This window comes from Aegilops tauschii, chromosome 6 (assembly GCF_002575655.3).
Source record: "Aegilops tauschii subsp. strangulata cultivar AL8/78 chromosome 6, Aet v6.0, whole genome shotgun sequence".
In the NCBI taxonomy this organism is placed as follows: domain Eukaryota; kingdom Viridiplantae; phylum Streptophyta; class Magnoliopsida; order Poales; family Poaceae; genus Aegilops; species Aegilops tauschii.
In genome coordinates, this window is record NC_053040.3 from 24,578,379 (window position 1) to 24,603,473 (window position 25,095).

At 47.7% G+C, this 25,095-nt stretch overlaps 2 protein-coding genes and 4 non-coding genes across 6 annotated transcripts; all 6 read right to left on the reverse strand.

Moving 5' to 3' along the window:
• Positions 1 to 791: 791 nt before the first annotated feature.
• LOC120967711 (small nucleolar RNA U3) lies at positions 792 to 1,011 on the reverse strand. Its single transcript, XR_005761435.1, has one exon. It is a non-coding gene; the product is annotated as a small nucleolar RNA U3 (small nucleolar RNA).
• A 2,323-nt stretch (positions 1,012 to 3,334) lies between these two features.
• Positions 3,335 to 3,558, reverse strand: LOC120967713 (small nucleolar RNA U3). The gene has a single exon (XR_005761437.1). It is a non-coding gene; the product is annotated as a small nucleolar RNA U3 (small nucleolar RNA).
• A 2,483-nt stretch (positions 3,559 to 6,041) lies between these two features.
• Positions 6,042 to 7,609, reverse strand: LOC109735383 (putative serpin-Z12). Its single transcript, XM_073500882.1, has one exon. It carries the CDS (start codon positions 7,401 to 7,403, stop codon positions 6,135 to 6,137), a length of 1,269 nt encoding a protein of 422 aa, XP_073356983.1. The 5' UTR covers positions 7,404 to 7,609; the 3' UTR covers positions 6,042 to 6,134.
• A 4,406-nt stretch (positions 7,610 to 12,015) lies between these two features.
• Positions 12,016 to 12,237, reverse strand: LOC120967708 (small nucleolar RNA U3). The gene has a single exon (XR_005761433.1). It is a non-coding gene; the product is annotated as a small nucleolar RNA U3 (small nucleolar RNA).
• A 2,536-nt stretch (positions 12,238 to 14,773) lies between these two features.
• Positions 14,774 to 14,996, reverse strand: LOC120967704 (small nucleolar RNA U3). Its single transcript, XR_005761429.1, has one exon. It is a non-coding gene; the product is annotated as a small nucleolar RNA U3 (small nucleolar RNA).
• Positions 14,997 to 16,138: 1,142 nt separating this feature from the next.
• Positions 16,139 to 17,627, reverse strand: LOC109735374 (putative serpin-Z12). Its single transcript, XM_020294589.4, has one exon. It carries the CDS (start codon positions 17,476 to 17,478, stop codon positions 16,201 to 16,203), a length of 1,278 nt encoding a protein of 425 aa, XP_020150178.3. The 5' UTR covers positions 17,479 to 17,627; the 3' UTR covers positions 16,139 to 16,200.
• Positions 17,628 to 25,095: the final 7,468 nt, after the last annotated feature.

Below are 25,095 nucleotides of genomic sequence, written 5' to 3' on the forward strand. Positions count from 1 at the left end.
CTAGCTGAATCTTGATTACTTTGCACGCGTGTGGGATGCAGTGTGGCACGTCGTGTCGGATGAAGGCGCCGAATCGCAAATCGGCCTCGATGACAAAACAAGCCAAGCATGTGATGTATGGACCGGTAGGTGTTGTATAAAAGCTTGAGCCGTAAAGCAAAATCTTTCAGTGATCGAGCTCCTGGAACAGGTGTAGGTATGTGTATGGATCATGCATGTGGACAGTGGGCTTGTGTTACCTTCAAATATTTTTGCAGTGACTACTGACTAGTACTAGTGCAGCTGAAAATAAAGTGGTTCCATCTTATCTTACTGCCACTACTAATAGTCTAATACTATACTGTGAACTGAACCATACATAGTTTCAGATGTGTGATTAAGGAGGGGGGTTTGTTGGTTAAACAAGTTCAAAAGAGATGAAAATGTACTGTGATTAAGGAGGGAGATTTGTTGGTTAAACAAGTTTCAAAAGAGATGAAAATGTACCTGCATGTTTCAAAAGAGATGAAAATGTACCTGCATTCCAGATCCATTGTAGAACTGAATCATGCATAGCTTTCAAGAGGATCGGTTGCCACAAGGTAAAAAGTGTTGCAAAAAACTAAAAAGTTTTGGGTAGTCTGTCAGACAACCTCTGAGCCACCCTGCACCGATGTTAACTGGACAGGAACGATCCTCTACAGCCGTCGGATGGCACCCAGATCCATTGTAGAACTGAATCATGCATAGCTTTCAAGAGGATCGGTTGCCACAAGGTAAAAAGTGTTGCAAAAAACTAAAAAGTTTTGGGTAGTCTGTCAGACAACCTCTGAGCCACCCTGCACCGATGTTAACTGGACAGGAACGATCCTCTACAGCCGTCGGATGGCACCCATCAGGTGATCCTGGCCGTTAATCACGCTCTGGCCCAGAGGTCAGATTGCATCAACCAGACATGAGTGCTTGCCTCCTTATTGGTAAAGGATGCAGCGGTACGAGCCTATAGAACAGATCCTGTTCAAGTAAGGTCGTGCTACACATAGCTGTGCCTCGCCTTATAAACTGGTTTAGGGTCGCCTAAACTAGCGAGGTGGGACTAATTGAAGCGGCATCCAGTAGCGCCTACTCACTCCTCAGCGAGAGGCTGAGCGTGCGAGCCTGGAACTGGAGGCACACAAGGGTCATGGCCCAGTAGTAGTTGGGCAAGAGAATGGTCAGAGCCCAGCCCATCTGAGGAATGTATTTCTTGCCCTTTTCTTTCATTGCCTTTTCATTCTGGTTACGTCAGCTGTGCCGATTTAATATGTACAATTATTCTGAACAATGCTGAATTCTAACTTGTTCTCATTCATGGCAGCTGTTTTTTTCCCTTATCTTTTCCTAAATTAAATTACAGCCGGTCATTACAGAAGTAGCAAGCACACTGCTTGGAGAGGAGATTTTTTTTCCTTTTTTTGCAACAGGTAAGAACGAAACCGGAGAGAAAAATGGGTGTGGTTTAAGTACTTTGCAGAACATCACAGAACATATATATGGATTTTTTTTGTAACAATATTGTTCTTCTCCATGAGTTGAGTAACAGAATATATTTTGCACTGATTGGTTTTCCAGTACATGATCGATCATGGACATATGCATGAAGATATATATGGACGAATGCATATATGGGTTGGGCTCCGGGTCCATCTAGACATGCAAAAACTGCCAGCCTGAAACTTAGTCTTATTATACAAACTGAAGTAGAACGGGTTAATTATCTTGATTTCTCGGCATATATCTATCTAGAAAAAAGGAATTGATCTCACACTCTGACAGCTAGCATCAGTCAGTCGCTACAATCACATCAGCGCAGGCAACAGAGCGCTCTCCTGAAGGAAGTTATAGCACCTTGAGCTTGCATGGTTCATCGGGCAATGACAAACGTCAACTTTAATGGTTCAGCTTGAATGTGAAGCAAGTGTGTGCATCTGTACAGGTGGCTCCCAAACACCGCTGACACAACATGCGTCGATCGGTCCGTCGACAAGGGACCCGGCTCTATTCTTCTTCTGCAGAGTGTGTGTGCGTGCTTCAAGTTATACCTGAAAAGCAGAATACAAAAGACAGTGAAAAATGGTACAGACAATCAGGCTCAGCCCTAGAACAACACACTGAGGAATCACAATTGTTGCATGTTTTGGCTAGAACAAGATTTATTTTATTTAATCACATCATCATCCTTTTGGTTGCCCGGACTGTTCTCCTTTTGTGTGGGATCCTCTTTTATCGATGTTACCGCATTTTATAGCTGTTAATTAATGGAGATACTGTTGTATTAACAAGCCTTCTTTTGGTGTATGATGTGTTGATGTTTGATAAAATATTCATAGACTCTTTCTTTCTCCCAATCAGCGGAGACATTCTATATATGGAGAAAAGTAAGCAATTAGAATTACCATGCTTTCAAAATATTTCTGGACTCTGCATAATGCTGATGCTGCTGTCCATACGCACCGCACAGCAGGGGGAACAAGGGGTTCCACCGGATCACGCACAGCAGGTACGAGCCCGGGATGCCGGCCTGAACTCGTGCATTTGCTGCAACAAGCTTGGAAGAATACACGCCGTCATGTCCATAGTGGCCTTATTCGTTCCCGGCAGTGGCCTGAGTTGTTCCTCTTTGTTCTATAGAATCCTCATTTATCTACAAAGATAGTACTCACTCTGGGCAGTGGAGATCTCTCGGATATTATTTCCAATTGCCTCTGTCGGAGCAGCGAGCAGGCCTACTCCCAGTTCATTGATCTCCAGCTCTTCGCTAATTCAGTAATTCTGTACTACTGATGATGACAGAGCACGATCTGTGGACATATCAACTGAATTTTATTCACCTGGATACTTTCCTACCTCGCAGGCATATGAAATTCTGTACTCTTGCAGTCATGAAATCCCTCCTGTTAAATGAAAAAAAAAGCAAATCTTGCTGTCAAAGGAAGCATCATTTTCAGTGGCCACCACTAAGAGACTGACTGAATACAAGAGCAATCTTACTCATGTGCCATTTGTGGTCTTCAGACAGTTGAAACAAGGGTTCACCTCTGTTTCAATTGGCAGTTTGCAAAGTCATCCTAGTAAGTGAAACAAGGGTTCACCTCTGTGTCTGATATCATCCATTCATGGATTTCACTCTGTACTTGAAGCTGCCTAGGGTAATTAGCACTAACTGAATCTACTTTGCAGATGATGTACAGATCACATTGCCAAAAGGAGTTCGGAAGAAAGGAAAAAATGGTAACTAACACTAACTTAATCTATTTTTGTAGCTGATGCCATATTGCCAAAAGGAGCTGGGAGAAAATGCAAAAAGGAATGTTTTTGTCTGTCAGACAACCTCTCTAGGCCATCCTGTAGAGGCAGAAGCCTATCCAGGAACGATCCTCCACAGCCATCGGATAACACCCATCAGGAGAATCCTAGCCGTTAATCACGCTCTGGCCTAGAGGTTAGAATGCATCAACCAGACTGAAGTGCTTGCCTCCTTATTGGTAAAGGATGCAGCGGTACGAGCCTATAGAACAGATCCTGTTCAAGTAAGGTCGTGCTACAACCAGCAGCTCCTCGCCTTATAAACTGGTTTAGCGTCGCGTAAACTAGCGAGGTGGGACTAATTGAGTAGAGCAGCCACATGCAGCAGCGCCTCCTCAGGCAGAGCATGAAAGAAGGGTTAGTGGCCCATGTAGCAGTTTGGCCTGAGAAAGAACAGAGCCCAGCCCATCCCACCCGAGTGATGCTTTTGTTTCGTTTTTTTCTTCTCCTTGTTGAGTTAGCTGTGGAGATTTTGAACCAGTTTAAATATGCAGCAAATGCTGCATGCCCAACAATTTCAATATGTAATTTTTAGCAATGACCACTATTTTTAAATTAAAGCAGCAAGCACTGCTGACTTCGAAAGAAGAGAGAAAAAATGCGACAGACAAGAACAAAACTGGAGAGAAAAATGGGCGTGGTGTAACTCCGGAACATCACACACAGAGCATACACTTGTCTGCTGAGGTACTTCGGTTGCATTTACAGTATCTTTTAGTTTTGTTCAGTCAGCTGTTCAAAAGTTTTCCAGAGGAAACATTAGTTGCTCCAACTTTACTAACAAGTCAAGGAAGGTATAGCACGGCAATGTATCTTAATTTCTGGAAGAAGAAAAAAGACATTGATCTAGCACTCTCACCACCAGCATCAGTCGGTCGCTACAGAGGACATGTGTTGAAGGAAGCTGGCACCTTCAGCTCGCCTGGTTCCTCGGGCAATGACGAACGTCAACAACCTGAAAGACAACAGAATGCTGCTCGTCAAAAGCCTTGCCTAATGGATGTGAAGCAAGTGCGTGCATCTGTGCAGGTGGCTCTCAAACACCGCTGACACAACAGGCGTCGATCGGTCGGTCTGAGAGCGGGGTTCTAATTATTATACCTGAAAACAGTATACATTTTTTTTAGAAAAGGAGGATGACCCCCGGCCTCTGCATTTGGGAGATGCATGCGGCCACTTTATAGATTATTCTCGAGGACCTTATAATGTATTACATCAATATGCCTGAATCCGCCATCTTGGCATCAACTGCCACTACTCCTATCCATATGACGAAGGGACGCTAGCTGGGCCAAATACCCAGTCCACTCACCTAAGCCTATCATCAAAAGCCAGACGCCCCAGCCGAGCCACATACCGGGTCTGAGGCATGAACTGGTCTGACGCACTCACATGTGTCGTCGCCGCCATCTTCCGCTGGTCCGTCTTCAGAGCAGATATTGAGGCTTCTACCTTGTCAGGCCACTCGGCCATCGACGCCACAATGACGTCAGACAGCAACCCCCTCCTGCGCGAGTCCAGCACCACGCATCGGGCACCGAGTCTCCACTGCACCACGCCGTCGAGATCCGCCGTCATCAATGTGCAGGATGAAGCACCGCTCCACCAAAAAACAAAAACCGCCCACTGGTCCCTCGAACCGTGTACGCCTCCAAGAATGACGCCCCCAAGGAGGAAACGACACCAACGCGCCGCCGTCATCTGATCTACTGATCTAGGGTTTCCCCCGGAGGTAGCAGATAGAGGTCTGAAGCTTCTCCACGGCGAGGCCTTCAAGAAGGTAATGACACAAAAGAGTGCCGCCAACGCCGGTCTTGGCAACAAGCCGAGAACTAGGTTTTCACCCGGATCCGCTGAAGGAACCTCCATCAAGCATCATGTGCACGGGTCGCCGCCGATCTGGGCCGCCGCACATTGAGGTCGCACCGGCCAGATCAGATCTGTCCGGAGGGCAAACCACTCATGGCGCCGACCCAACCAACAGGCCCTTCATGCCGCCAGAAGCGTCGGGGCCTCCAGCACGCGCAGCCGCCCTGCCACCCAAGCGGCCCAGGACGGCCAGCACCGCCGCATCCCGCCGACGGTGCGCGCCCACCAGATCCGGGCAAAAACGCCCCGATCCGCCGCCAAAACGGTCAGTCGCCGCTCCTCCACCGCGAGGAAGAGAGGATGGGGCCGCCGCCCCAGCATCCAGCGCCACCGCGCCGTAGAAGAGGCCGGAGGGCCAGATCCACGCCGGCGAGCAGCTCCGCGACGCACAGCACGTCGTCCAGGGCTGGCCTCCATGCGTGACGGGAGAGAGAAGGCCCGCCGCCGCCGGCAGCCGCACGGGCTTTGCCTGGCGGGGACGCCCGACGGCGGCGAGGGGGAGGGAGCAGGAGGGGGTGGCGGGGTTAGGTCACCCGAGCCGCCCCCCTGGAGAGCGACGCGGGTGCGGGGTTCAGATTGAATCCAGGCAACAGCGAAGCTACATATGAGAAAGAAAAATGGTACAGACAAACAATCAGGCCAAGTTCTGTAGAACAACACATTGGGGAATCACAATTGTTGCATGTTTCAGCTAGAACAAAATTTAGTTTATTTAGTCAGCATCATCCTTTTGGTTGCGTGGACTGTTATCGTTTGTGTTGGATCCCCATTGATCTACAATGAGCTTTCTTTTTCAGTTGCCAGTTTGCAGAGTCATACTTATGCCCTCGCATTGATCTGGGACATGATTTGCTGGATAATGTATCAAGCTCTTTTTAATGGAGATCAGCACTCACTCCTGCTCGTACTGCATTTAACAACCACATGGTTCCACAATTTACTCAGTTAGCGAGAGGATTAACCACATGACCAAGGAACAGCGTTGTGCCCGTCCTCTCCTCAACCACGGCAAACAAGAATGGCCGATCCGCCACAAAATCGACAAAGTGCGGCGGCTCGCTTGGAAGCGCGCTACCAGCCATGTCTATGGCCGTGGCAGCAGCGGCCACGGTACCTTGCTCGTCCACCTCGATGGTGGCCTTGTGGTGCACCCCGCCGATGGAGAGCCGCCCATCCCCGCCGCTCACCATGCCTGAGAAGTCGCCGCCTGCGAAAGCCCTTGTGACACCAAGCTTCCTCATGTCGGACGACGCTTCGAACTCGGTCGTGAACTTGAACCTGGGGACCATGAACCGCCGTACTTCAACCTCCTCTTCTGGCGTGTGCTTCCTGATGAACTCCGGCGATGACACCACCTTGTCGTAGAGATCGGGGAGGCTGAGAGCGCCGCTGTCCGGGAGAAGGATAAGCATGTAGAATGCAGCACGGTGGTCGCCGTCGTTCCTGTAGGGAAGCTTGAGGGCCCTGAAGCCCGGGTAGAGCGCGATGTACTGTGACCGGCCTGTCGTCATGGACGGCACGCGCACGGTGGCGCCGCCTGGGATGTGGAACGGCGCGGTGAAGACGTAGAACGGCTCAGGCCACGCTCCTTTGAAGTAGAGCGCGTTGGCGAGGATGACGGCCGTGGACGAGTCGACGGAGCCGGGAGGGAGGATGTGACGGATGCGCTGCTTCGTCTTGTCCGCCACGAAGCCGTTCACTCGCCGCCTCGCCTGCTCGGCCCCCGACACGAAGTCCACGGACTCCGCCGTGGCGGCGTACCGCGATGCGCCGGTGGCCGTGAACTCCGGCCTGAGCGCCCTCCTCCGGTCGACCCACACGCCGCAGGCGAAGGACGTCTGCTTTAGCCCGTTGAGCCTGCCGACAAGCTTGATCGCCGGAGCTCTGTGAAGCTCGTCGAGCGACGCTGACCCGAGGAGCCCCAGGAGCTCCCTGCGCGTCTCGCCCCGCGCGCCGGCGGCCACCATCGCGAGCGCCGCGTGGATGGACAGCGGCGAGACGACGAAGTTGCGGCCCATGCCGGCCGCCGCCCGGACGCCGGCCTCCCTGGCGAGACTCAGGCCCGACGCGTTCCCGGCCGCGTCGCTGACTACAGCTTTCTCCTCCGCAGAGTGGCCACCAGGAGGCGCGCCGGCGAACAGGGTCGAGCAGAGGTGCCATCCGGCGAACAGGGCCAAGCAGAGGAGGACGGTCTTCCCGAAGCGCGACATCGGAATGGCCGTGGGTTTGTGGTAAGACGCAGACAGGATCACCGGCGATCCGACGACGAAGACAGCCGGCCGGCGGCGGGCAGGTGGAGTCCCTCCGTGGGAGCTGACGCGTGGGTTAGGTAGGTTAGGTGCACAATGGGCTGATGGACTTCGACCTTCGAGTCCAGTTCCGGATGGGAGAGAGACTGGTGGACAGGTCGTTCTTGAACTGGGATGGAGTACTAGTATAATATATTTCATTTTCTCAAACAAAAATATTTTTCAAATAAGAAACCACTACAGTGGCAGGAGTATATTAATTGCACACATATAAGTATTAGGTAGGATATATTTTGTGTATTAATTATGTGATCAGCGGTGCTGATATTTGGTGCAATCTAGGTCCTTGCATTGATTTAGTCTGATGGGCGAGATTACTTGGACTTGCCCCTTTGAATTTTTATATTGATATATTAATTATTTCTTTATTCTATCTCAAGTACTTCGCCTGCTTTTGTCATCATTGAGTTATCTATATGACGATCTGTGAATTCGTTCACCCCTCCATGCACCCTGCATGTGTGCTTTGGCATGATGTTGCTGGCTCAGAAATAGGTACTGGGCAATGTCTGCATCTTCATCAGGGGCTGGGGGAGGGGGGGATATGTGAAAGGTAGCAGGAAGGGTAAGGAGAAGGCAGACCTGCAGGCACTGTTTGCTACAGTCAACCAAGTGTTGACTCTCTACGCCCCCAGGCCAGCCCGGGGTCTGCCTACACCCCTGCTTTCAAGGGCACGATGAAAATCGCATGGAGACTTGCTTGTGTTCTTCCTTGGCGAACGAAACAGGGTTCTCCTTATTGAAGACTATGACGGTAGAGTTAGGCCTTTATCGAATCCATGCGTGGACACACATACAGAGCATCCTAGAGCTATGTCTAGTCATTGCAAACCAGCTATCGAGGTCCAGAGCATTGAGATGAATAAAAATATTTCAAATTTTAAAACAGGTTCTAAAATGTATAATAAAGTTCAAAAAGAAAAAATAAATTAACAAAAAATGAAACAATAGAATAGAAGAAATACGCTCAGGCCTTGCCTAACCGGGCGACGGCATCGCTTCCGTCGGGCCGCCCAAACATTTGCCAATCTGAAAAAAGTTCTTCAATTTTGGAAAAGAATGTTTATGGATTAAGAAAATATACGGGCTTTAAAAGTTGAAAAGAGTTCCTGGATATGGAAAAAGTTCATGAATTTGAATTTTTTTTGCCAATTTAAGAAAATGTTCACGAATTGAAATAGAAAAAAATTCATGTTGGGCAGAAGGTTCTCAGAGTACCTTTTTCCAACATCGTTCAAATGGGCCAAATTTTTTCTAGGGCCTTGTATCACCATTCCAAGGCACCATGCCAAGTTTTTCAAAATTTATTTGGAATTTATAAAATAATCCCATATACGAAGTTTCTCTACACAAACAAAAAAATGTTCACGGAAATTCAAAATAATTTGGTTCCAAATTTTTGTTCATATTTTCTGTTTTTTGCTTGATATTTCAAATTTCGTAGTGTTTTTCAAAAAATGGACGTGTTCAAAATTTTGTTCGCTCTTTTAAAATATGTTCATGTTATGACATTCTGAGCAATTTTGAAAGACACGAACAATTTTCTGACTTACCTGTACAAATTTTTAAAAATGCGAATATTTGTACTTTACGTACAAATTTTTTCATTTTTTTAAAAAAATGAACAAAATATTATAAGCATGAGCATTTTCAAAATGAAAAGGAAACAAATAAAGGAAAAAAAATAGTGATAAAAGGACCGATTCAACAATGGCCTAGCCCAGCCGAAAGCAAAAAAAGAAGAAGTAAATACACCCAAGCATTAGGATGTCCTAGTTGGTTAGTATGGTCCTCCTTGAACCAAGAGGTCTTGAGCACACATTTAACTGAGGACTTTATTGCCTGGCACAAGACTCGGTCGTTCTCATTTTCAGTCCGGTCTGCATACTATACGGAGTGGGAACACCAGTTTGGAGCGCGTATAAGAAGATGTGATGATGGACCATCTGCTTTAAACCCAATTTGGGAGATTCTTTGGAAGATACAAGTGCCAAGCAAAATTAAAATCTTTGGCTGGAAGGTGTTGCATGGAACTATTCCGGGTATGTCAGTTCTCGCAAACCGGCACATTCCAGTTTCTGGACTCTGTCCGATCTGTAAAAGGGGTGCAGAAGACCTGAAGCACCTCATGTTTACTTGTGATCGTGCAAAAGAAGTTTGGCTATCCTTGGGCCTTCGGGAGACGATTGCACATGCTGATGCATTAGACCGGTCTGGATGTGTCATCCTTGAGAGTTTACTTCGAGATAAAAGGCGAAAGTCTGCTATATTGGAACATATTGGCTTCCAAGAGATCATATTGGTTGGTGCCTGGTACATACGGTGGCAACGAAGGGAATCCGTGAAGGGGGAAGTGGTGGCGAGTCCTCCTGAATCGGCATTGGCTATACATGCAATAACAACAAATTATGCGGGGGCTTCGAGTGCTGGCCAAATTACTGAAGGGAAGTGGTCTAAACCTTGTCACAGCATGTATAAGATGAATGTGGACACATGCTTTATGGAGGATGGATGCGGGGCTACTGCGGGCGTTTTTGGCTGGTTCATCGTCCCTGGTTAGTCACGTTCTCGATGCCCCTTCCGCCGAGGCGATGGCATTGAAAAATGGTATGATGCTTGCAGACCAACTTGGATGTTCCAATATCACTTTTGAATCAGACTGCCTCGAAATTATCTTAGCATGCAAGGGGGAAGTGGACATTCTGAGTCCTTATTCGGCGATTTTAAGTGACTGCTTTATATTAGCTCAAAGAATTGGGTCAGTATCTTATGCTTACTGTCCAAGAGGGGCAAACCAAGTGGCACACAAGTTAGCTAGATGTTATTACGATTCTAATTCTGTAATCTCGTGGGATAATGATCCTCCACAGTTTATTCTATCTGAACTTGTTTCTGATGTATCCCTTATTTGAGTTGAATAAAGTGTGCCACAAGTTCAAAAAAAAGGTCTTGAGTTCGATTCACATTAATTGCGCGCTCTTTATTTTTATTTAAAGAAAGTGAAAAACAGGTGAGGGCGCCACGAGGAAAAAATGGGCGCTGAGAAAAGGAAGATGCCGCGTATCGGCACGGATAAAAAGACCATACTACCCTTTATTATGAAGGAGCATAGAGATATCTCAACCATCAATGTGTTTACTGGGGGGGGGGGGGGGGGGGGTATACCGAAGCAAAAAGTGAGTGTGAAGTTGGTCTAAGTGAAACTGAAGAGTCGAATACTGAACAACTGCAGAGTAATAACAGTTTTAGTGCAGGATTTGATGTCCATCCCATCCTTTCTTTTATCAACAGAGTACATATATCTATTTTACCATGCAGGTGTAAGATTTTGGGATGTCAAGGATGAAGAGTAACACTTTCATTTCCTCCAAGTCCACAGCTGGAACAGTAATATTTTTGTATCTTTTCATGCATTTGTATCGCTGTGTTTGGCTCTTGTGTGATGCAACACTCCATCCATCTAGAATCATTTTTCTTGATTTACCGGTTGGCCTACAGCCGGAGCGGATGGCACCAGAGGTCCTGCGTAATGAGCCGACTAATGAGATGTTATACCCCCATGCTTTTGCGACGTCTACAGTTTTGGTGCGATCCTATGGGAATTAATTGGCAACGCTACAGTTTTGGAGCGGGCTGCATCCAATGCAAGTCGTCGGAGTAGTTGGGTGCCAGAACAAACGGCTAGACATTCCCAAAGAGGTCGACCCACTGGTGGCTAGCATATAATATCTTCTAATCATTTCTCAAAATAATATGCTGCTTTTCTCAATTATTATTTTCTCCTTTTTCTGCCACCTACCTCGACGATCTTTGGTGCAGCCATCCAAGCCAACGACCGCTGAAGCAATTAGAGCGGTCACTTATTGTAGAAAGCCTCTGACAATATATATGTGAGACAAGTATCTGGATAAAACGCAAAAAGGAAGAAAAATACAAGTATTTTTTGCTACTGAGTGAACAAAGTTGTTCATGTTGAAGCCCGTGGGAGATCCATTCAAGATCTCTGCAGCATGGATCTGTATGGACCAAGGTTCTGCACATGAGCACATGCTTCACCTCTGATTCAGTTAGCAGTTTGCAAATTCCTCCTAATTGTGCCCTAATCCAGGACATGCTCTTTTAGATAATGCTTCAAACTCTTAAGCAAGAAATCGATAATCTTTTTTGATGGAGTTAACAAGACACGAGTTACCACATCACCAAAGGATTACTTAAAAATGTTGGATTGTTCTAAAAAAAAATGTTGGAAATTGTCGAAAGATGAGCTGAACTTTGCTTTCCATAGAGCTCTCTTTCTGATTTGTCAGAGATCATTTGGGTTAAAAAGCATAGTCTCTTTCTGAATTGCCAGCCTCATGCAAACCTATATGGAAAGTCTCTTTCTGAATTGCCAGCCTCATGCCAACCTATATGGAAAGTCTCTTTCTGAATTGGCAGCAATCATAATATTTTTTAGGTAACGTACAGATCATACTGCCAAAAAAAGCAAGGCAAAAAAAAAAAGTTGTTTGAAAGTCTGTCAGACAACCTCTAGGCCACCCTGCACCAGTTAAACCAGGCAGGAACAATCCTCTACAGCCGTCATCAGATGGCACCCATCAGGCGATCCTGGCCGTTAATCACGCTCTGGCCCAGAGGTCAGAAAGCATCAACCAGACTGAAGTGCTTGCCTCCTTATTGGTAAAGGATGCAACGGTACGAGCCTATAGAACAGATCCTGTTCAAGTAAGGTCGTGCTACGTTCAGCTGAACCTCGCCTTATAAACCACTCCAGTGTCTTCTAAACTAGCGAGGTGGGACTAATTGAGTAGAGCAGACACATGCAGCAGCGCTTCTCAGGTTTAGCGAGGTGGGACTAATTGGAAGAAGGTTTAGTGGCCCATGTAGCTGAGCACGAGAATGAGCAAAGCCCAGCCCCATCGGAGAGACGTTCAGCTGTGCAGATTTTGAACTAGTTTAAATATCTGGCAAATGCTCCACAGCCTGTACTTTTAATACTCCCTCCAATCCGAATTAATTGACGGAACCTCTATACAAAGTAAAATGGACATTGTATCGAGATTGCATCAGTTTAATTGCTCGCAGGGAGTATATATAATTTCGAACAATGCTTATTCTAACTTTCTTTTTCATGACACCTAGTTTTTTTCGTTTTCTTTAGCTTTTATGCCAAATTAAATTACAGTAGCAGACACATTGCTATAGGTTGGAAAGAAGAGAAAAAAGAATGCGACCGATAAGAAAAAAACCGGAGTGAAAATGAGTGTGGTGTGTAACTCCGGAGCATCCGAGACAGAACATACACTTGTTTTGTGGGCTCACCTGTTCAAAAGTAGTCCAGTTGGGAGCAATGCTTGCTGCAACTTCCCATTTAGATTTCCTGCAAGCCAAGGTATATCACGGCCTCTAACCCTCATACTCTGTTGGGAGGACAGCGCTGTCATCGTGCCGTCCTCGATCACGTCAGAGGGGGGGTGTGCACACAGCTGACGCGGCACGGGTGTCATCCTTGGCACCGTCCTCGGTCGCGTTAGAGGGAGGCGCGGCGCAGCCCCAGATATATGGATGAATGCATATATGGGTTCCAGCCGATCATATACATATGCAAAAACTGCTAGCCTGAACATCTTCATATGATAGACTGAAACCCATTTTTGCAACCAATAAGGATGAACCCAGGATGAGCAGAGACAGAACCAAAGACAGGATGATCAGAAAGGGTCAATGCATCTTAATTTCTCAGCGTCTCTCTCGAAAACCGTATTGATCTCACACTCTCTCAACACTAGCATCAGTCAGTCGCTACAAAGCACATCTCGCGAAGGAAGCTGGTACCTTCAGCTCGCCTGGTTTGTGAAGGCAGGGCAATGACGAACATCTATAACCTGATCAACAACAGAATGCTGCTAAGCAAAGCCTTGCCTAATGGATGCGAAGCAAGATGTGCATCTGTACAGGTGGCTCCCAAGCACCACTGACAGTCGGTCGACAAGAGTGCACGTGCTTCTAGTTATACCTGAAAAACAGAATACACGTGACAGCGAAAAATGGGGCAGACAATCAAGTTCAGTAACCTTGAACAAACACATTGGGGAATCACTTACTGGCTAGAACAAGATTTAGTTTCTTTAATCAGCATCCTTTTTGTTGCCCGAACTGTTCCCCTTCGTGTTGGATCCTCATTGATCTACAATGATAGTGCTGAGTGAGATCTCAGAGATTTGTTTGGATTGCGGATCACAGAGCAAGATCTCTGTACATATCATATCACTGGTTAGTTCACCTGGACTCCGCCTCGCCGCCTTGTCGAATCCTGTTTGAGAGTCATGTAACTAGACCCTCCTGAATTTAAATGGGACAGGAATCATGTAGCTAGACCCTCCTGAATTTAAATGGGACAAGAAATTTTGTTGTCAATTTATTTTTCTGGTTACAGGAATCATATCAATTTTGTACTGATCTTTTTATGTATTAATTCCAATTGCCTGTGTCTGAGCAGTGAGCAGGCCTGCTCCCAGTTCAATGATCTCCACCTTGGCTAATTTTGTACTGATCTTTTTATATATTAATTCTGTACTAATGACAAAGCAAGATCTGTGGACATATAAACTGAATTTTGTTCACCTGGATACTCTTCTACCTCACACGTCGGTCATGAAACCCTCCTTCTTCTAAATGAAACAAGGAAATCTTGCTGCAAAGGAAGCATCGTTTTTTTACCGGCCACTGCTAAGTGACTGGCTGAATACAGTCGAAACAATGCTTCACCTCTGATTCAGTTAGCAGTTTGCAAATTCCTCCTAATTGTGCCCTGGCACTAATCCAGGACATGCTCTTTTGGATAATGTTTCAAACTCTTAAGCAAGCAATCGATAATCTCTTTTTATGGAGATCGTTTGGGTTAACAGGAAACAAGTGACCACATCATCAAAGAATTACTTCAAAATTGTTGGAAATTGTCGAAAGATGAGCTGAACTTAGCTTCCATAGAGCTATCTTTCTGAATTGTCAAAGATCATTTGGGTTAAAAGATAGTCTCTTTCTGAATTCCCAGCCTCATGTAAAACCTATATGGAATTCTCTGTACATACTTTATTTGTCAAATATCATCCATTTCCTGGATTCGATTGACTGAATATAGTTTGCAGAAGATGTACAGATCATATTGCCAAAAAGAGAAAGTCAAAAATGTTGTTTACAGTCTGAATCTAATTTGCAGATGATGTACAGATCATATTGTCAAAAAGAGCAAGGCAAAAAATGTTTTTTGTAGTCTGTCAGACAACCTCTGAGCCACCCTGCACCAGTGTGAACTGGAACAGGAACGATCCTCTACAGCCATCGGATGGCACCCATCAGGTGAATTCCAGGCCGTTAATCACGCTCTGGCCCAGAGGTTAGAATGCATCAACCAGACTGAAGTGCTTGCCTCCTTATTGGTAAAGGATGCAGCGGTACGAGCCTATAGAACAGATCCTGTTCAAGTAAGGTCGTGCTACAACAAGCCGCTCCTCACCTTATAAACTGGTTTAGCGTCGCCTAAACTAGCGAGGTGGGACTAATTAGAGAGCAACCAGTGCAGTGCTGCGCTTCCTGGGGCAGAGCATGGAAGAAGGGTTTGTGGCCCATGTAGCGGGGCACTAGAATGAGCAAGGCCCAGCCCCATCAGAGAAACGTTCAGCTGTGCAGATTTTGAGCTAGTTTAAATATCTGGCAAATGCTGCATAGCCTGTACTTTTAATACTCCCTCCAATCGGAATTGTATAGAAGTCGCGTCAATTTATTCGGATCGGAGGGAGTACATATAATTTCAAACAATGCTTATTCCAACTTTCTTTTCATGACACCTAGTTCTTTTTTTGTTTTCTTTAGCTTTTATGCCAAATGAAAGTACAGTCGGCCATTACCAAAGTAGCAGACACAGTGCTAGGTTAGAAAGAAGAGAAAAAAAAATGCAACAGACAAGAACAAAACCGGAGAGAAAATGAATGTGGTGTAACTCCGGAGCATCCGAGACAGAACACAAACGTGTCGTTGAAGTACTTTTGTGGCATTTACAATATCTATTTGTTTTTGTCGACTCACCTGTTCAAAAGTACTCCAGTTCACTGGCTAGAACAAGATTTAGTCAGCAACCTTCTTGTTGCCCGAACTGTTCCACGTTCGTGTTGGATCATCATTGATCTACAATGGTGTTCCAATTGCGGATCACAGGGCAAGAAGATCTCTGTACATATCATACTAATGGTGAATTCACCTGGATACTCCGCCTAGCTGCCTTGTCAAATCCTGTCTGAGAATCATGTGAGTAGACCCTCCTGAATTTAAATGGGACCGGAATCATGTAGCGCTACCCTCCTGAATTTTAAATGGGACAAGAAATTTTGCTGTCAATTTATTTTTTCTGGCTACTAACCAAGAGACAGACTGAATACATACAAGAGCCTCTTTTTTCAGTTGCCAGTTTGCAAAGTCATACTTATGCCCCGGCTTTGATCTGGGACACGATTTGTTCGATCTTGTTTCAAGCTCTTAAGCAAAGCAAGCAATAATCTTAGCTTTTTTAATGGAGATCAGCACTTACTCCTGCCTCCTCGAATTAGGACATTTCTGTTACCAGGACAGGAGTGACCAAATTTTCCAAGGATGACCAATGTTCAAATATACTATTCAACAGCCAAAAGATTCCACATTTTACTCAGTTAGCAAGAGGATTAACCACATGACCAAGGAACAACGTTGTGCCCGTCCTCTCCTCAACCACGGCAAATAAGAACGGCCGATCCGCCACAAAATCCACCAGATGCGGTGGTTCCCTGCGAAGCGCGCTACCATACATGGCTATGGCCGTGGCAGCAGCGGCCATGGTGCCTTGCTCGTCCACCTCGATGGTGGCCTTATGGAGCACCCCGCCGATGGAGAGCCGCCCATCCCCACCGCTCACCATGCCTGAGAAGTCGCCCCCTTTGAAAGCCGTGGTGACACCAAGCTTCTGCATGTCTGACGACGCCTCATACTCAGAGGTGAACTTGAACTTGGGCACCATGAACTGCCCCACTGGAACTTCCTCTTCCGGCGTGTGCTTCCTTATGAACTCTGGCATCGACACCGCCATGCCGTAGAGATCCGTGAGGCTGAGAGTGGCGTTGTCCGGGAGAAGGATAAGCATGTAGAATGCAGCAGCTTGCCGATCGCCGTCGGTCCTGTAGGGCAGTTTGAGGGCCCTGAAGCCCGGGTAGAGAGCGATGTACTGTGACCGGCCTGTTGTCATGGATGGCACGCGCACGGTGGTGCCGCCTGGGATGTGGAACGGCGCGGTGAAGACGTCGAACGGTCGACGCCACGCTCCTTTGAAGTAGAGCGCGTTGGCGAGGACGACCGCCGTGGACGAGTGGACGGAGCCGGGAGGGAGTATGTCATGGATGCGCTGGTTCGTCGCGTCCGCCACAAAGGCGTTCACGCGCCGCCTCGCCAGCTCGGCCCCCGACACAAAGTCCACAGATTCTGCCGTGGCGACGTACCGCGACGCGCCGGTGGCCGTGAACTCTGGCCTGAGCGCCCGCCTCTGGTCGACCCACACGCCGCAGGCGAAGGACGTCTGCGTCAGGCCGTTGAGCCTGCCCACAAGCTGGATCGCCGGCGAGCGGTGCAGCTCGTCGAGCGACGCTGACCCGAGGAAACCCAGGAGCTCCCTGCGCGTGTCGCCTCGCGCGCCGGCGGTCACCATCGCGAGCGCCGCGTGGATGGACAGCGGCGAGATGACGAAGTTGCGCCCCGCTCCGGCCGCCTCCCGGACGCCGGCCTCCCTGGCGAGAGGCAGGCCGGACGCTTTCCCGGCCGCGTCGCTCGCTACCGGCGCCTCCTCCGCAGGGTCGCCACCAGGACGAGGAGGCACGTCGGCGAACAGGGGCGAGCAGAAGTGCCATGCGGCGAACAGGGCCAAGCAGAGGAGGACGGCCTTCCCGAAGCGGGACATCGTCGGAATCGCCGTGGCTTCGTGGTAAGATTCGGATAGGATCACACTGGTTGAGCGCCGGAGATGGTGCCGGCGGCGGAGCTGAGCCCCTGCCCTGGAACTGGAAGCTCTCGCGTGTGCGTTAGGGTTAGGTGAACAATGTACTGGGCTTCCAGCCCAGCCTGCAAAGCTGGCTAAACGGGTCGGGAGAGCTGGGCTGGCACGGCATGACACGGGCTAAACGGCTGTGCGAGGCACGCGGCATGCCAGGGCCGTGCCTGGGCCTGAAGGCTGGGCACGCGGGCTGGCACGACGCGAGCCTCCAGCCCATTTATTTTTTTGAGAAGTTTTTATTTATATATATATATATGGCCTAAAGAATAACCCAATAGGACAAATATGGCTAAAATCAACCTAGCAGGCCATTAGCCTAGGATATGGCATGCCTGGCATGCTGTCGTGCTGGCCCGTATAGCGGTTGAGTCGTGCTTGGGCTGAAGGGTGCAGCACACCGGTCGGCACGGCACGGCCCATTTAGTAAACATGCCCCCATGAGCCATCTTTTTGTGCTCAGTAGTTCATAGATTCTTAAAGAGGTTTAGCCCCTGACCGAATCACAAAAGGGGGTCTACTTAATCCCTGATATGGAGGGTTTTCCCGTCAACATTTGGCATGCCAGGTAGGCGACTAAGGCTCCAAGTTTTCTTCGGCTTCATCAAAATATTTATCAACCATGTCGAGAGAGCATTCTCCACAAGTCTCGGAGCACTCCCATGTCGGGAGAGCATTCTCCACAAATCTCGGAGCACTTCCATGATACGTCTTCAACGTATCTATAATTTTTATTGTTCCATGCTATTATAGTATCAATATTGGATGTTTATATGCAATTATATATCGTTTTTTGGGACAAATCTATTAACTTAGTGCCAAGTGCCAGTTGTTGTTTTTTTGCTTGTTTTTTGCTTTCCAGGAATTCAATAGTAAATGAAGTCCAGAAATGCGTGCCCAAGTACCTCGTGGACCTCTCGTTCATCCTTTTGACCTAATTCCGACTCTATAAATTCTCTAAAATCGGGAAACCAAAAGAGGGCCACCCAAATTACTTTTTCCGCCACCGCAAGTTCCTGTTCTCGCGTGATCCCATCTGGAGGCCTTTTCCGGCACCTTGCCGGAGGGGGGATCAATCACGGAGGGCTTCTACATCAACCTTGTTGCCCTTCGATGATGTGTGAATAGTTTACCAAAGACCTACGGGTCCATAACTAATAGCTAGACGACTTCTTCTCTCTTTTTGATCTTCAATACAATGTTCTCCTCGATGTTCTTGGATATCTATTCAATGTAATCCTTTTTTGCGGTGTGTTTGTTGGTATCCAATGAATTGTAGGTTTATGATCATATTATCTATGAATATTATTTGAGTCTTCTCTGAACTCTTTTATGCATGATTATTATAGCTTTGTATTTATCTCCGATCTATCCGTTTGATTTGGCCAACTAGATTGATTTATCTCGCAATGGGAGAGGTGCTTTGTGATGAATTCGATCTTGTGGTGCTCAAACCCATTGACACAAAGGAACATGACACGTATTTGTATCGTTGCCATTAAGGATAAAACAATGAGGTTTATTCATATTGTTTGGATTTACTTTGTCTACATCATGTCATCTTGCTTAAGGCGTTACTCCGTTCTTTATAAATTTAATACTCTAGATGCATGCTGGATAGCGGTCGATGTGTCAAGTAATAGTAGTAGATGCATCTAGAAGTCCGTCAACCTGTCTCGGATGTGATGCCTATATACATGAACATTGCCTTGGATATTGTCATAATTATTCGCTTTTCTATCAATTGTCCAACAGTAATTTTATTACCCACCATATACTTTATGTTCAAATGAGAAGCCTCTAGTGAAAACTATGGGCCCGGGGTCTATCTTTATGATATATTAAAATCCAAAAATACCTTGCTGTAATTTATTTATTTTATTTTATTTTGTATTTTTATTTATCTATCTATCACTACGAGATTCGACCCTTACAATTAACCGTCAAGGGATTGACAACGTAGGCTCCTCTGGCCCCATGGTCCCACTATGGTGGAGGAGCAGTCTCCTTTGGCCCCATGGCTCAAGGAGGTTGCTAACCGCTGTCTTTACGATGTTCTCTATTATCTATTCTTGTTATGGGCTAATCCTTGTCTTTACTGTGTGCAAATCACAAAGTGCATTGTTTGTTCTTTTCAGTTTACAATAGCAGTCTATGTTCTTTACAAAGTGTAGTGTAGTCTAATGAACATCGAAGTAGCAAAGGTCCGGCGAGGCGTCACTGCAGTGCAGAGGACGATCGTGTTGAAGGCAGAGGAGGGAAGTGGGGTGTGGTGGGTAGCATGAGCTACAGGTGGCGCCAGCGTCAGTGTGGATGCAGGGCTGTGGCCATGGAACACTAGAGAGCGCTGGGGAACGGGAAGAGGAGCGTGTGGCTGGGTTGAGCGGGTATACTCATGGGTTGAACCCATGGTGTCGTCTAACCCAATTTTCTCATTCATCCTCAATCCGCACCGCCCCAATCCAACTCGTTTTCTGCTACACCCACACCGCCCCAGCCCAGTTAGCCTTTTTGCCCATTATAGCCCAACCAAAGGAAACCAATCAACAATCGACACGAAAATTCCCAATTAAAACCGCCCCATTCCTAGGTTAACACACGTGCGAATATGCAAAACCGTGTGCGTAGTCGGTGGTACTAAATGCAGTTAATTATATCCAAATTCTGACCACCCTCTAATGCGCCTATATAATAAGTCAATCATCGATTCAATTGTCATTCCTTCCTTCTTCATCCCAGCGTTCTCACACACTCTCTCTTGCGGTCTCTCCCATCGCAGCCATGGCCTCTCCGAAAGGGCCATGGAACCAGTACTCCTCCAGTGACGACGACATCCACAGTCCTGATGTAAGTGAGGATTCATTGGGACCGCAATCCACGCCACCCTCTAGCCTCTACAGCTCCGACGACCTCGAATATATTGAGTTCATGGAAGGGCCAAAGGAGCCATCAGAGACCGACTCGGAGGAGGAGCACCCGGAGAACCATGAAGAAGAAGATGAGGAGGAGGAGGACGAAGAGGATGTCTATGACAGTGATGGCGACGACGACGACTTTGATGATAGTGATAATGACGACGACGACGACGCTAAGCCGACAGTAAGCGGCAAAAAGTATCCTCGCCAAGACAAGGGCGCGAAAGTGGCATCCAAGAAGAAGAAGGAGTAGACTAGTATATCTTTGTTGTTGAGTTTTCTTATATATATACTCCATATATGTTTTTACTTTCCTCCCTAGCTATTAGTTGATGTAATTAATGGAGTCTTATTAATGGTTATCCAGAGTTGTTTATACTTTTGTTTACCTTCTTGGTATGTGCATATGGCAGGTTTACTCTTCTGGCTCTAGGTTTCGTCGATTTTATATCTTCAGATAGCTCTAGATCTCACACAATCCATATGATAAAATTGTGAGCGATGGTTCTCACTATCACACATAGTTTCATTAATTCAATTGTGTGCCTAGTAGAGCACACAATTCTCACCACACAATTGTATGCGCTCTGACGAATTATCACACACGAGTTACCTTGAGAAACCATATCATGTGATGCTCCATGTCATCACACACAATTCATTTTAAGTGTTTGCTAGGAAGCGCACAAGATTATGAAATTTCAATCTTGTGCATTATCACGACTTATCACACATGCTTCTTGGGGTGTTTGCCGTTCCCGGCCGGGGGCTGGTGGCCAAGTTGGGTTTGCTCGGGCCTAGACCTTCACCCAGCCATAGGGCTAGGGGACCTTCATTTGTGGCACCCACATGCTGGTGGCACCTTGAGGGGTGTGAGAAGCTTCCAGGTAGGCGACGACCGTCAATTTGGTGACCACTCCGGCTTGCAGTGGAGGCCTTGCTGAGTATTGCGGTGGCCATCGGAAGGTCTTCTTTAGATTTCGCGGATGCTTTTGGCAGTGATATGCAATCTACAGATGACGGTTTTAGCTGGTCTGGTTGTCTAGCAATGGCGGTCCATTTTCTAGCCAAAGCATGTACCTTGACAACACATGATTGCCTTTGACAAACTCTCGGATGAGAGCCTTGGTCTGGCCTAAGTTTGTAATACCTGGCAATGGTGATGTTTTTGTGCCGTTACCTTGTTGAAGGCATTGCTCAGATATGCTCAGACTGGTTGCTCAAGGTAAAAGCTTAGGACATGGCCTTTGGTGGTCAAATCCAGTGATGCCGGTGCTTGAGTGGCTCTTCCTTTCTGAAGGCGATGTTGTTGAAAAACCTCCTTTTCCTTGTGGTGTCATAAGATGCCGATACTTCCTTTTTGTGATCTGGAAATGGAACAGAAAGTACCCACACCTATTTCCCTAGAGGTGACCCTGGGTTATCGAACCCACGAGAGGAAGGTCCCCTTGAAGCTAGGGTCTCTAGCAAGCTTTCGTTAAAGAAACAATTCTAGCTTTTGACTGAAGCAAAATCAACAACCTTGAGTTGAACACTTATAATAAAAGTAGGTACGGGTCAGTGGTCTTAATGCTTACAACCATGTATTTGTGTTGGGACCAGATATGATCTTAATTTGTGCGCTAGAAGTCACCCATCGAGATGTGCTTTATTCAGGGTTTCATTTTATCAGAAGAACACGGATAGGACCACGACCAACATGAAATGAGCCACTCGCTCAGGATCACCAGTCATAACTGGGGTCATTCCGGCAAGATAAGGAGGGAGAGAGAGAGAGAGTGAGAGAGAGAGAGAGAAGAGTGGATGCACCTTGACTACGTACTAGAAGACGTAGTTGTCAAGTGAGTTGAGGAGGAGTGCCTCGTCAGTGGTGATGACGCATCAGAGCTGCTTGGGGTTGATGGTGATGGTCACTTGCTGCCGAGGATTGTTCAGGGGACAGGAAGAGCAGGTCAAAGAGGCGGATGTCATGCGCGGGCAGCTCGTCATTGCACGTCATGGTGGCCTTGTAGGCCTCTACCATCTACACAAAGGTTGTGGCCTCCTCTAGACCGGTCCGACTGTGCATGTTTCCACTGCGCGTCTTGGGGTTTGGGATGTCAACGCCTCCTCATGGATCTGCTGCTGCATTTCTTGAGATAGGGGACGTGAAGGATGCCACGAGCCACAACTGGACCAATCAAGCAGGATTGGGTTGGGGCAGGGAGCTAGTCATGGAATCGCAATCGGTAGTAGAGCGCTCAGGGACTCAACCCCGCTGAGGGAGTCCTGGACTAAGGGGTCCTCGGGCGTCCGGCCTGTTATCCATTGGGCCAGACTGATGGGTTGTGAAGGCATGAAGGCCGAAGACTATACCCGTGTCTGGATTGGACTCTACTTGGCGTGGAAGGCAAGCTAGGCGACCAACTATGAAGATTCCTTCTTATGTAACCGACTCCATATAACCCTAGATCTCTCCGGTGTCTATATAAACCGGAGAGCGTAGTCCGGATAGACAGATACACATTACCATAGTTATACAGGCTAGGCTTCTAGGGTTTAGCCATTACGATCTCGTGGTAGATCAACTCTTGTAATACTCATATTCATCAAGATCAATCAAGCAGGAGTAGGGTATTACCTCCATAGAGAGGGCCCGAACCTGGGTAAACATTGTGTCCCCCGTCTCCTGTTACCATCGATCCTAGACGCACAGTTCGGGACCCCCTACCCGAGATCCGCCGGTTTTGACACCGACATTGGTGCTTTCATTGAGAGTTCCACCGTGTCGTCGCCAAGAGGGTTGATGGCTCGCCTTGTTGTCAAGGATAATATCATCTCCGAAGGAGCCTTGGCCCCAGGCCAAACCCTCCGGCTGGGTGGCTTCGTCATGACCGCCAGTTCGGCCCTTAAGCCAACGATGACCTCTCAAGTCATCAAAAATCGCCTCCGCGTTGATCCCGAATACTCCGCCCGGATGGATCCGACGGAGTTGTCGTCGTTGAACGAACTCCTGGATCGCATGGCCGCCTTGGGGGTCGCCACAGACTACGATCGGGTTGGGCTTAAACCCGACCAGAGAGAAATTAAGACTCCGCCGATCACTCACCAGATAGCGGTAGTCGAGGAGCGGGACAACTCTTCCGCTATATTGAAGACGAACTATGTTCGGATCTCCGATCTCGAAGGGCGGATATTCTCCGGCAAAAAGGCATATCTTGTCCTCCGAACATAGAGTCGGACGACGAGCCTAAAAAATCAGTCGATATCCCGGGCCGAACTGTCAGGTCTGGTAGATCTTCAAACTCCGGACCCAAAATCGGGTCAGGGTTCAGATTTAATTCCACCCACCCGCCCGGACATAGACGCTCTCATGAGCATCCAACAACAGTCTCAGGAAACAGTCCGCCACTTCTGGGCCAGATTCCTCCTTGTCAAAGATAAGGTAAAGGATTGCCGCGACGAAGACGCGATAGCAACATTTTGCAACAACTGCGCGGACGAAGGTATCCTCAACGCCATCAATCGCCGCCGCATACTAAAGTTTGCTGACTTAGCAACGATTGTACAAAAGTACAGCGCGATGGAAAGCGCCTGGAAAACTCAGGCAGCTTGCTGGGAACCGTCGGTCCCAACTCAACTCCTAAATAAAAGCGAAGAGGACGCAGCCCCGTGGCACGCCCAGCCCAACAGTCAAAAAACATAAACCCATTACGCTGCACGACACCGTTCTGGAGGGATGGCTCAATGGCCCATGCAAAATACACACAACGCCAGACACCGTGGCAACCCACAGCCTTAGAGCATGTTGGATACTTCGGCAGGTAGCCAAGAGCGGCGAGGACATCCTTATCAAGGACACCCCAGAACAGCACCCTCCAGAAAACGACGACACAAGAGTATTGACAGTCTTCGAGACATTTGCTTCAAACAATAAGCGTAAAAGGGCACTACGCGATCTCGCCGAAGTCTGCCATGTCGCCGCAATTGACCCCTGGAACGACACGGCCATAACCTTTAACGCCAGTGACGAACCTAAATACAGAACAATCCGAGCGCCAGCCGCGTTAGTCCTCAGTCCCATCGTGGACGGTTTCCGACTTACAAAAGTCCTCATGGACGGCGGCAGCGGACTAAACCTCATTTATGAAGACACGCTCCACAAGATGGAAATAGACAGGAGCCGCATCGAGAGAAGCAGCACAACCTTTCGAGGTATCATTCCCAGTCGGGAAGCATGATGTGCGGGAAAAAATACACTTGTTGTGGTATTGGGCACGCCGGAGAACTATCGGTCCGAAGAAATAACTTTTCAGGTGGCCCCTTTCAATAGTGGATACCATGCCCTGTTAGGGCGAGAGGCCTTCATGCGCTTTCAAGCCATACCTCATTATGGGTATATGAAGCTAAAAATGCCCGGGCCTAATGGAATAATCACCCTCGTCAGCGATCCGGATATAGCACTCCGCACCGAGAACAGAACCGCATCCTTGGCCCTCGAGGCATTATCTGAGGCCCTTGCGGCCGAAGAACTAACCGCACTACGCTCCACTATGGTTAGGGACGATGTGATCCTGGACAAACGACCCAAATCTACTTCCTTCAAGCCAGCAGAAGAAACAGTCAAATTTCA

Coding starts and splice junctions, on each gene's coding strand:
- LOC109735383 (XM_073500882.1), bottom strand. CDS start 7,403: ATGTCGCGCTTCGGGAAGACCGTCCTCCTCTGCTTGGCCCTGTTCGCC.
- LOC109735374 (XM_020294589.4), bottom strand. CDS start 17,478: ATGTCCCGCTTCGGGAAGGCCGTCCTCCTCTGCTTGGCCCTGTTCGCC.